This window comes from Schistocerca nitens, chromosome 1 (assembly GCF_023898315.1).
Source record: "Schistocerca nitens isolate TAMUIC-IGC-003100 chromosome 1, iqSchNite1.1, whole genome shotgun sequence".
Classification (NCBI taxonomy): domain Eukaryota; kingdom Metazoa; phylum Arthropoda; class Insecta; order Orthoptera; family Acrididae; genus Schistocerca; species Schistocerca nitens.
In genome coordinates, this window is record NC_064614.1 from 232,893,068 (window position 1) to 232,906,392 (window position 13,325).

The window sequence follows — 13,325 nt, forward strand, 5'->3', positions numbered from 1 at the left end:
GCTCATGCACGAACGACCAGAAGCCCTTTGGCTTAAAGCCTTTTCTTTGTGCTCAACTGCCACTCAGCATCTCCCCTAAATGGTGAGTAGGAATATTTTCTTTTCATAATACTGTTATTGCATCCATGACTTCCCATTTGATGAACAGTACTTACTATCACATCAAATATTATTTGATGTTTCACCAAGACTGGAATCAGTTTCTTCTTTTTGTGGATGACAGTATGTGAAAATAAATCCAACAGATAATTATGCTGAACAATGTTTTTCTCAAACTGAAAAATTGCTATTTCAATCAAGCAGGGGATCTCCCAACATTCAGGAAACAACTGGGTACTAAAGAAAGAACCAAATGTGCTTTACATTTTCTTTATTCGAGATTCCGTAGTTATCAGAAAATTGAGTTACGAATGAAATGGCAGGACTTTTATTAACACTGATAAAATAACTATTTCTGACAGCTAAAATGCTTAGAAAAATATATAAGTACTTTAATTTCAAGAATTTTAATAATTTACATTCCCGTAATGCTTCTTTAAAATAAAGTGTTCAAAAAAAATAGTGCTCTATGTAAATATCAAATTACCTCTGGCTACTTCCCTTTCTTTACACATTACTGTAAATGCTCACAAAAAATATTCAATGTGCAACACCAAATCTATGTTAGTACAAACCACATGTTAAATCAATAAACTTATTTCTTGAAATCTAAAATTTGAATGCATTATATAATAAGCAGATTTACAGCTTGGACCTTCTGGTACATGCAAAATAACTAAAATATGCACAATGAGTAACAACTGATGTTTTAAATTCATACATTTTAAAAAACTTCTCCATTTATTCTCTTTTCAACAGGAACAAGGCAAATAGTTTATAGATAATTTTGTTTCCAGCTATCAGGACAAGACACTCTTCCTACAGGCTCTAGATACTTTTTAACTTCAAGCCTGTTTCAGAGTAAATACGAAGGAAGCATTGTATAGGTAACAGTGGAAATTATCTGGATGCACCAGTCAGGATACTTCCTATATTTACAAGATTATTTCAGTTTTAAGCACCAATAATCATCACTATTGGTTACAAAAGAGGTAACATGAGTTATGGATGAAGACAGAAATATCGCTACATTGCAGCCAAGTTTCACTGCAATGAATGCAGTTATTTTGATAATGAAAAGGGGTATTCGTTATGTAACTGGAGTTCACAAATGCACCCTATAAATACTGGAAGAAGATGGGACTTTTTAAATGGAATGCTCACTTAAGTCCTCTGAATATATTTACTGAGTATATATATTACAAAACCCTCAACTATATACTACTGTTCAATATTGATCTCTCCAGTTCCTTCTTACAAAGAATTAATATTCCGAACAATTCACATTTTTTATTGCTTGCTTAATTTTCCACTTTTGTACACAAATGTAGTCAAGGGTTATTTACTGGAATGATTCTTTATATAAAATATCTTGTAATATCAAGAACAATAATTGCTGAACTGCTTTTAACCTCTCCAAAATAGTCTTCATTTGCAGAGGAAGCAAATATTGCATTTTACTTCATATATAAATATAAAAAATTATGAAAAATATAGGGCAATTCTCTTACGTTCTGGTATTCAGACTACAGCCACTTTAACAATACTGTACAATTATTTGAAGTGAAATTGAAACCTTGAAATGGAAAGTGAAATTAGAAAATATTTTACGACAACTTTTTCTTACTCTAGCAAATGAAGTGTTATTTTATGCCCTATACCTTTCTTAACAATTTTTATCACTAATATACCTTTCACACAGTCTTAACATCTTCACTAGAGAAAGAACTATAACATTAAACTTACCAAAGGCCACAATTTAATTGTTATCATATATGTATGTCCTGTTCCTCTGAAACAATAATGCACCGAACCATGCCGCATTTCTCAAGCCATATGAAAACGTACTGTTTGCTAGGGTGAAACAGTCTATAGCACAACAGACCAAGTCCAAATTCAAAATATTTGCGCCTGTATGAATTACTGTACCAAGAAACAGCACATTAATATTTATCAGCCCTCAACAACCCTCTCAGAGCAATGCAGTTGTTACACAAGGCTTAATCAATGGACATACAGAACCTTACATTTACATATTTTCAAACTGATCAACACGGCGTTTTGTATTGCCCTTACGAATTTCACGAAGAGTCTTGTATTTGTCACGGCCTTGGCGGACATTTTCTCTGTGTATCTTATCCAAAGCAGTTTCCTTGGTCTCATCACGAGACTGTGCAAGATCCTGTTTCAAAGCCTGTAACAAGAGCAAATGATACATTTACTTTTCATCAGAGACAAACTTCTTTATCATCTAATGCCCAGAGCTACTCGCATATGCACACACCCCCCATGTAAATATTAGACACCCCATCACTATTCTAAGAACACAGTCATTTTATTGACTTCACAGAAGAAGCAACCTGTGTGAGGGAGTAATTCGAGCATACCTTCAACTGATCATGGAGGCGTTCATTTCGTTCTGCCAATGTCCGTCGCTCCTCAACAGGGTCAACAATATTGTCATCCGTTGCAAGATCTCTGCTAACATCCCCATTTTCTGTTTCATCATCTTCATCATTTTCATTTTCTACAACATGATGGTGTTGAGGTGTAGTTGTAGCTGCCATCAAGGCCTGTTTAACCTCCTCTTGTTTTCTGCGTGCCTCTTCTACCTCTTCCTGCGAAACAAAAAATTTTACAGAACACATAATAGTGAAAGGCAATTAATTAAAAAATAAATAAATAAAAAGGTACTTTGCGTAACAGTTTAACCCAATGACTGCTCACGCTTTCACATAACACAGAACTTTTAATATATTAAATTGTTTAGAAAAATCATTGTTTTAGAATTTCCATGACCTTCACATTAAACAAAACTGATCTACATAAACATAGAATTTATGGGCAAAAAATATAATTAGTGGTGAAAAATGTGAAAAACACTAGAACCTACAGTACATTATTCATCACCTATATGTTATACACTGCAAGTTTTAGAACTCCTAAGTCAGTCATGTGGCCAGTTAGGCATGCAAACAGCAAAAATAAAAACATATTTTGCAAAAGTAGCACAGTTTGTGTAAGCACAAAACATGCAATTCAGTTCCATACATGCTGCTTAAACTCACAACCAGAGCCCTTATCCCCAACTGCCTGGAGATATCCATTCAGTGAGTCTTCATGTAAGAACTATTACTCAAATTGTTTTACTGAATGAACCAAATAACTTAATGGCAAGAAACACTGGAAACTAGGATTCTCAAACAAACTGAAGTATTCCAGCACAATGATTCTCATTATCAAAGTACTCTGATGTAGTCTAGCAAGGAACTGTAGTAGCACTTGTGCGAGTAATTGTGTGGCTTAGTGACTCTAATTATGCACAGCTGCTTTTGACAGAAAGAAAGGTGTGTAATTGTTAAGACAGCACAATTAATAATGAACATCCGAATGCGGAGAACACTCTAGAGTTTAATTAAAGATGGAGCAAATGGAAATTAAACTGCATAAGCTCATGCTGGTTTTCTTTAATAAGCAAATGAATTAGTAAATAATTATCACTGATCATCCATCAGCATCCTGAAGCAACTATTCATTAAAAACCTGGTATTCGATCTTTGTGATTCTGTAATACAGAACACTGCATAATCTCTGCTTGTCTGAAATTTTGCACTTTCCATAAATGTTGAGATATCATATCAAATCAAATGATTAATAGAAAAAGAGTGAACAACTGTTGGACTTACAACAAGCTGTGAATGCTGCAGTCTATCGACAACGGGAATTACATGCAATGCAAGGTAATTTACTTTCACTGGAACCATCTTAAACCACTATAGTATTTGATTATGATATCCATATACTGTACAACCCAGCACTCACGTTCCTAGAATTAATGCTTATCCATCCTTCATTCCTATAACCCTTGAACTCAACCTCTCATAGTTCCTGTGTCTTACCTACCTATCCTTATCTGCTCCCACTCCAGCACTGCAAATATCTTCTGCCTTTCCAACCAACAGATCATCTAGTCTTTCCTACCACCCCCCCCCCCCCCCAAGGTAGAACTGGCTTACACTGCAAACAGCAACCCTATCAAGCTTCCAATTTCAGAAGGACTTTGTCCGAAAGCTTAATTAATTTTAGCAGTCTCTTTCATCATGCCTGTCTATGACAGAATGCCCCCTCTATGTGGTGAGTGGCAATCTATCCCTTCCATATTATTGTCATTCCACACTAGACTTTCAACTGTGACACTTCCCAGCAATGCCTCTACATTGTGCTGAATCAACAAACTACAAATGCCTTTCTCTACATAAGGGAAGAGAAGAGGTACTTTATCAGCAGTTAATGAATGAAGTATAGCAAAACTCTTGAAAGTTTAATAGTATTATCGGTAATGTTACAAAAAATAAAACAATGGGAAAAGAGGGTACCCTACATAAATATGGATAGATAATAATACTGATTTTTTTTAACATCTCAATTTTATAAAATCACTGCCTGAAACATCTGCTAAGTACTTCAATGTCACACTGTACCATTAACATTTCCTCTTTCAACAGGATCGTCATCCACTGCTAGACAAAGGCCTCTTCCATACTTCTCCAGGCACGACAGTCTTCAGCCACACACATCCATGCTGCTCTTCACATTTTCTGACATTCACCTAACTTAGATTATCATGATTTTTCTTAGCTCTTTAAATGCACACTATGCATTAGCCTATCACACTATGCATTAGCTACCACACTGTGTCAATTATGTTAAATAGAGCACTAATTACAATTGCCACGACAATCAATCCCCAAGTTCTATCTCAACTCTTATCGTGCATTACCAACATTTCCTTTGAAGCAATTTAGAACTACTCCAATGGTTTCGTCATTTGAAGGCCACATCTCAATGCCATTAGCAGAAACAGCTAATGCACAATGACTGAAGTTTACCTGACACGGTTTACAAAAACCACTCTAGGGCACTAACTGACCGAGATACCAATCCTGTTAACTGATTTTAAAACTTAGTTTGGTCTTAATGTTTGGGCTTACTTTCAAACTTGCTCAATTCACTGCTAGTCTGCACTAGAGGCAAACAATAAATGTCACCAGTAAAATAAAGATGGCTCAGAGGAAATCTATAAACACACTTCTATTGTCACTCCCTCACTTTAAATATAAGGAAACTCTTAGGACTGCTGAGCACTGAATTTCTCAATTTGTAATTAGCATTGAGATCAGAATTTAAAAGAGCTTTGGAAGACTTAAGATCAGTAAGGCAGAGGGGGTAGACAAAATTCCACAGAACTTTCTAAAATCACCAGGGTAAGTGGCAACAGAATGACTTCACGTAGATGCACAAAATTTACGAGACTAGCGATATACCACCACACTTTCGGTCAAGCATCACCAACACAATTCCGAATATTGCAAGAGTCAACAAGTGTAAGACCTACTAAACAATCTGCTTAACAGCTCATCCATACAAGCTGCTAACAAGAATAATGTATTGAAGGTAAAATAAAATCGAGGAACTGTTAAATTACGTTTTAGGAAAGTTAAGGGCACCTGAGAGGCAGTTCTGATGTTGCAGACTATAACAGAAGCAAAACTGAAGTAAAATCTAAACACTTTCGTAAGATTTGTTGATCTGGAAAAAGCATTCGATATTGTCAAATGGTGCAACATGTTTTAAATTCTGCAGAAATAGGTGAAGAAAGGTCATATATAATATATACATTAACAGAGAGGGAACAATGAGAATGGAAGACCAAGTATGATGTGCTTGGGTTATAAAGTGTGTAAGACAGGGAACAGGGATTTAGTCTTTCACTCTAACTGTTATACGTAAGGGGCATTCAAAAAGAAACGAGCCAGAGTCTGGAATGCACAAACCGGTGGCACGAGGGTAATATCGTGGCATGTGTAACGAGGCGTTGTTCTGACCAGAATGTTAAAGTTCACAGCCCGTTGCTAGAGGCCACACATGCATGTTACGGAGCTAGCAGTAGTACGCATCGATCATCCAACGCTGCCAGTTGCATTGCAAACAGTGACATGGAGTAGTCAAAAGAAGAGCAAAGAGGCGCTGTTCATTTCATAACAATGGAAGGAGCAGGAGGAACGGACATTCATTGACGAATGTCACAAGTGTACGGCAAACACTGCCTGTCCCTTGCAAGGGTCAAGGCATGGCACAAGTGCTTCAGGGAGGGATGAGCATCGTTAGCCAATAAGGCACAGTCTGGAGCACCACACTGCATTACCAATGACATCGTCTGGAGCACAGCACTATGTGGTAGTGAAACAAGGGCTGTAGGGAAAATTGGAACAGAAGAGAATCTAAGCATCTGAAATATGGTGCTACACAAGAATGCTGAGAATCAGATAGACTTATGGTACGAAATGAGGATATTCTCCTCAGAATCAGAGGAAAGGACTATCTGGACAACACTGACAAGAAACATCAGGGAATAACTTCCTTCGTACTACAGGTAATGGTAGACCGCAAAAATTCTTTACTAGATTGATATGGGCTAAATCAGTGCCAATTTATGAACTGTAAGTAAGATTTCATTGAAATTTAATCAGAAGTGTCTCAGAATCTATGGAGCCCTGTGTAAATTCATTGTGTGTGAATTATGCCCTAAAGCCATTCATAGCTTTCAAATGGTTAAATGAAATACATCCAATTCTAAGCCCGGCCTTTTTTAGCGAATTAAAATCCAACTCTGTCAATTTCATTAATTTTCAGTGAATAAATAGACAGCATCGTACCACAATTAGATTGATGAAATTTTACTGCTAAGATGTGTGCGGTGTTTATGAAAAAAGAATTTAGCAGTGCTATTACTGTCCGAGCATCTTTATCTTGGTTCATCCGTTTTGCAGTCAACACACTGAAAAATTTACTTAATGATTTACCCAAGTAAAAAAGTTATAGTTATTAATTAAACCAGTTTTAAGGGAAACCAATTGCAGATTTGCTTTTTATAGGTGTGGCACACATTTTAACACCAAAGACAAACTTTTCTGCTGGATTAAGTTCACAATTATTAAGTCAGTCACATAATATTTTTAGAACTGATTTGCTTGATTCATCATAGGGGGCAGAGTACAACCATGCATTAACTTGTGATTGCAGCCAAAAACTGAGGATAAGGCAAACTGTAAATGCTATCTGTCAGCATTAGATAAAGGATTGCTGAACACTAGTGAAGGAGATGCTCTAGGAACCTCATTACATACTGCATGGCATTATGGGCCCACTTCATAAACTGCAGATTACAGAGACTGCAATCGGAGAAAGAATTCTCAGCAGTTCGGCCATCCACTGTACTCACCACAGACTGTGTCTTATTTCCTTCTGTATCCTGAAAGTAAGAAACATTTCCAAAGCACTATGTAATAAGATGATGAAGTGACCACGTTAAAAAGTGTGTGAACAATTTCCTTTATATAGATAACCATGAACAACAGTTGATAACTTCAAGATGCTTTTCTCACACTGTGTTCTGGAAAGTTTTAGTTATCTAAGTTGATAACACCTAAATACTATGAGGTGCACTGAAGTTCTAAGGTTTCCCATTGTCTTCTTCAAAAATAGGAGCAAAGAAAAACTTATGCAGTATGTTCACATGGCATACCCAAAAATGTAATCTGTAAACCAATTTCTGAATACTACTTCTGGTTGGTCCTGTAAACACACAGACATCTGTTCTGGAAATAAGGTTCTAACTGCCAGATTTCCACTTCCACCACCAATTTTTGCTCCCATATAAACAATGATTTTTAAAAATCATGTCTGGGTTGTCATGTTATGTCCACTTAAAAATTTTTGGCTAATTTGGATGAAGTTACTTTCTGCAGTGAAGAAGCGCTAGCAGTAGACTGAGCATGAACACACTACCTCTAACATTCAACTGAAAGAAACAGCCATTGTGCTGTCTAACTCAGGAACTGTAGCTGCCAATTTTCAGACTGCTGTATTTAAAATGGTCTAGCAAAACATCTTCAGAGCTTAACAAGTGAACACAACAGCGAACAACAGTTCACAAAATTCAGTTTTTGTCTTCTGGAAGTTCTGTGGCATGTAAACTTAGTCATGGTTTGACTCAAAATATGTGGGCAGACTGTGTACATGCAACAGATTACAGCACTGTATGGCTTAGATGTGAGCAACTGCAGCAAGATTGAAGAGTTATTTTGAAACTACAAATGGCAAACATTTTACTACATAAAAAAAATCAAGTGAATATTAGGTTTTTCTATTTGTCTGAGGTGACATGAGTGCAATAGTTCAAAGGACAACAAGCATTGTACTAACTTATCTGGCAACATTGTCCTACTAGAAAAGACAGTTGTTTTGGAAGGTCACTGACTGAGTATGGAAGGTACTGCATACTTAGATTTGTGCACAGAATCCTGCAGGACAACCTGAAAATGTAGAAAGTGTCCTCCATTTGGGTGCAACGAATGATTGATTCTCTCTACTATCACTATGGCAGTCTGCTAGAAAATGTTTACACAGGGTGATGGCATGAATGGGACTCTCTTTGAGAACTATTAGAATGGGTGAGACTGAGGCACCTCTCAATCCCAAATCAATGCACCAGTCTGCTCAGTGGAATGGCATACTAAAATGTAAGAACAACAACAACAACAACAAAATTATTAAGGATCAGTGTTGAGGTGTGTACAATAACCATGTTTTGGGACAGCAATGCTGTCATCTTTACTTATGTTCCAAGTGGCATTATGGTGACCAGAGTTAGCCATCAGAACATGTGAAGACCAGTTTCGCCGGCCAGTGTGGCCGAGCGGTTCTAGGCGCTTCATTCTGGAACCATGCGACCACTATGATTGCAGGTTCGAATCCTGCCTCGGGCATGGATGTGTGTGATGTCCTTAGGATAGTTAGGTTTAAGTAGTTCTAAGTTCTAGGGGACTGATAACCACAGCAGTTGAGTCCCATAGTGCTCAGAGCCATTTGAACCAAGACCAAGTTCCTCTATGCATCGTTAGAAAAACTCATGAAAATGCTGTTCAAGTGATGTTCCACCAATCTATGTGGTTTCTCACGTGTGTTAATCGACCTTAATCCTGGTGATTTTTCACTATTTCAAATTATTGAACACAATCAGAGATTCAGAATTATTTGCACTGGCCATGAAATCGTGGTGTCTACAGTGTGAGCTGTGTAGAGCTGCATGGAGATTACATTAAGAAAAGACACATTTCAAATGTTTTGTGGGACTATTTCATGAAAAAGAAAATCTGAGACTTTAGAACTGTAACACCTCATACGTTTCATTTTCACTGTATGCTGAAAATAGGGTCTACAGATATGTGATCCGATTTCAACAGCAAATGAGGAAGTTTCACTATCAACCACACTGGCACAATTTCACTAATACTCTCTCTCTCTCTCTCATCCAATTATTCTACTGATAACTTCTTAATTACAAACAGTCACTGCAAGAGGATGAATGTAGACTTACATTCTACTGCAGTTGAATTTTGAGTAATACACAAAGAGAAAAAACTTGAAGTGCCAAATTATCATTTTACAAACTAACATCTATTCCCTGTTATTAGCCATGTTGTCAAACTCAACATGCTGTATGTATCTCCATGGTTTGATGTTACCAACTAGTATTTAACAATTAGTAACAGTAACTAGGATGCCTCGGTACATACAGGGTGTTACAAAAAGGCACGGCCAAACTTTCAGGAAACAGTCCTCACACACAAAGAAAAGATGTTATGTGGATATGTGTCCAGAAACAATTTCCATGTTAGAGCTCATTTTAGTTTCATCAGTATGTACTGTACTTCATCAATTCACCGCCAGTTGGCCCAATTGGAGGAAGGTAATGTTGACTTCAGTGCTTGTGTTGACATGCGACTCATTGCTTTGGCATTGTTGGTGATGTCTTGATTGGGCCCCATGTTCTTCCACCTACGCTCAATGGAGCACATTATCATGATTTCGTACGGGATACTCTACCTGTGCTGCTAGAACATGTGCCTTTACAAGTACAACAACATGTGGTTCATGCACAATGGAGCTCCTGCACATTTCAGTGTAAGTGTTCGTACACTTCCCAACAACAGATTCGGTGACCGATGGATTGGTAGAGGCAGACCAATTCCATGGCCTCCACGCTCTACTGACCTCAACCCTCTCGACTTTCATTTATGGGGGCATTTGAAAGCTCTTGTCTACGCAACCCCGGTACGAAATGTAGAGACTCTTCGTGCTCGTATTGTGGACGGCTGTGATACAATACGCCATTCTCCAGGGCTGCATCAGCACATCAGGGATTCCACGCGACGGAGGTTGGATGCATGTATCCTTGCTAACGGAGGACATTTTGAACATTTCCTGTAACAAAGTGTTTGAAGTCACGCTGGTACGTTCTGTTGCTGTGTGTTTCCATTCCATGATTAATGTGATTTGAAGAGAAGTAATAAAATGAGCTCTAACATGGAAAGTAAGCGTTTCCGAACACATGTCCACATAACATCTTTTCTTTATTTGTGTGTGAGGAATGTTTCCTGAAAGTTTGGCTGTACCTTTTTGTAAGACCCTGTATAAACAACAGTAACTTGCTTCCAAATGCACTGTCATCAAATATGTTAAGGTGGTTCAAAATTTTAACACAAAATTTCACTCCCAAGACAAACCTCACCTTATTAGATGCAGATAATGTATGTACTGTACATATACAGACATGACAATCACGGCTGCATTAATATCTGCCTCCTTTCGTATTATTCTCTGGACCGTGACATTACAAAGTTAGTACCAGCAATAACAGAAGTAAAATTAGGGCGAACAATAAAGGAATAGCTTTAGCAAGGATCAGTAAAGGAATAAGGTGTGTGTGTGTGCACTTTGTGCTGGACAACAAAGAATGGCCAAATCTGAGATATGCCCAGGCAAAATTACATCCAGTATGAAACTGGCAAGAGAAAACCCCCATCGCACCCCTCATATTTAGTGGTAAGATGCCACCCCCCCCCCCCCAAAAAAAAAAACCACCAAACTATCCTTTTGGTCAGTGACTTGTCTATTCTCTGTATTCAAATTTTTGTCAGAGTCATGGTGTAATGTCTGTTTGCAACAGTGAAGTTTCAGGAAGGAATCTCCTGACATACTTACCTCCTATTTGTTTCACCCAAGTACTGCATGTTATGATTCTTGCCTTCCATTTTGGAAGTTTTGACTCTTTAATCCCTTTTTGTAACAGTTGACATCCTTTTTCCTGCTTTCATTTCTGTGAGAGTTCTATATGGTATCTGACCTGCTCTCACTATTCACCAGATTTACTTCCAATGGTAATATACTCTTATCGTAAGACTCCTATAGCCAATGTATAGTATGACAAATGCTAAGACCACAGGAGAGAACAGACACAGCAATGACCAGATGGGAAGATTGTGCACGCACTCTTTTGTGTGTGTGTGTGTGTGTGTGTGTGTGTGTGTGTGTGTGTGTGTGTGTGTGTGTGTGTGTGTGTGTGTGTGTGTTGGGGGGGGGGGGGTGTAGGGCTGGAGGTCGGGAGGACAAAAGAGCAGAAGGGGGATTTGAACATAAATCTCTTACTACTTTACAGCCCAACAACATGACTATACACCACAACACTGTAGTTCCTGCAATTCCCTCTATGTTGCAGAGCTTGAGCTTTGACCATTCACAGTGACTATTTTCCTTCTTTTATCGCAGTTCAGTACACCTTCCCATTTTCATGCTTTGTGTGTGTTCAGTTTTTACAGGCTATCCACTGGGCCATCTTACCATTAAATCTGAGGGGGGTACAATGGGGAGGTTCCCTCATAAGAATGGTTAGCAAAGGCAGTAGGAAGTTAAAAGAGTGAATATGTGAAGGCAGAGAAGAATATGGCCTTGTGTTTGAACTGTATTATAATCAAATGTCTTTAATAGAGCTCCTTTTTAAAAACAAAGCTTAACTTCTATTTTATAAATTTAATCACAACAGCATCCAAGTGCACTGCGAGAGATTTAATAAATCTTATGAAAGGCACTTCACAGTGTAAAAATGGAGGTCAAATACTAGTATATACACTGGAAAACAACAAATCAACTGCCATAGCAGCAGCTGAACATGAACTATTAAGTTGTTTATCATCCAAAATCTATTTTTTGTGTAAATTCTATTCCAATCCCAATAATAGTTCAGATACTAATGGCTGATTTTGTGGAAAACCAATTTCAATAATAGATCACTATGCAAAATGGTATACCTTTTCTTTATTCAGGGGCCCTGGCAACCTGACCTTTCTTTTTAACCTTCACCCTATCCATATGAGGAAAGAATTAAGTTTCAAAACTTAAGATAGTGTGTTGTACTACGTAACAGCATATCAGTAGCACTTAATATTTTGCCCCATGAAGCTACATTACAGGCCACAAATTCTGTCTCTTAACTTTTTCAAAAATTAATTTCCTTTAACAGACTTCCATTATATTTCACATTTATCAAATACATATACCCAATAACTATCTTCTGCATCTGGAAGTAGCATCTGCAGTTTTTGAGTCTTTAGTTGAAATAAACCTCATTATTATGAGATTGAACATTAACAAAGTTTAAATTACTATCACTAGGGATACCAAAGCTTTCATTAACTTATGGAAGAAATCTTGCACTAGGAATGCAGTTACCTGGAGGCGCCTTGTTTCTTCATCCTTAGCCTCAACTTCATTTTGAATCCTCATGACTTCTTCCTGTTTTGATGCAATTTCTTCTTCAAGTTTGGCTCTTTCTGCAGCTTCCATATTTTTGCTTTCTTCTAGTCTTTCCATCATTAACTGAAAATGACAATTTAATAGAGTGCCTGGAGAAGAGCTGACAATTATTGATCTGACCGTAAGTACCAATTACTGCCCACAGTTGTCAAACATTTTTTAAGACCTGAGGCTTACTTAAGGACAAATTAACTTCCATATTAAGACATTTTAATTAATACACATTTAAGTATTATTTCAATTAATCTTTACACACAGCAATCTTTTGACATTCTAATTGACATCAGCAGCAGTATTCAGAATGCTGGATACCTGTGCTGCCTGGAAGGTTTTGATGAACCACCTATTACTATGATACTTCTTAATGGACATATCGATGCATTAAGAAATCAAAATTTTCAATATCTTGCAGAAGTGTTTGGAAATTTCATATTTAATAGTTTGTAAACCTTTCAATAACTTTGAAATAGCGAGGAACGGAAATTACACAGTTCATGAAATAGTAAATTGGG

General features: G+C 37.4%; 1 protein-coding gene across 2 annotated transcripts in view; it reads right to left on the minus strand.

The window, feature by feature from the left end:
• Positions 1-353: 353 nt before the first annotated feature.
• LOC126246277 (moesin/ezrin/radixin homolog 1) overlaps positions 354-13,325 on the minus strand; it is a 96,407-nt gene continuing 83,435 nt past the window's right edge. For both annotated transcript variants that reach the window (XM_049948383.1, XM_049948382.1), the window contains 3 exons: positions 12,730-12,876; positions 2,487-2,717; positions 354-2,293 (listed from right to left, as the gene is read on the minus strand). In XM_049948383.1, the coding sequence (XP_049804340.1) occupies positions 2,129-2,293; positions 2,487-2,717; positions 12,730-12,876 (543 nt within the window). In that variant the 3' untranslated portion in view covers positions 354-2,128. The remainder of the gene's footprint in view (positions 2,294-2,486; positions 2,718-12,729; positions 12,877-13,325) is intronic.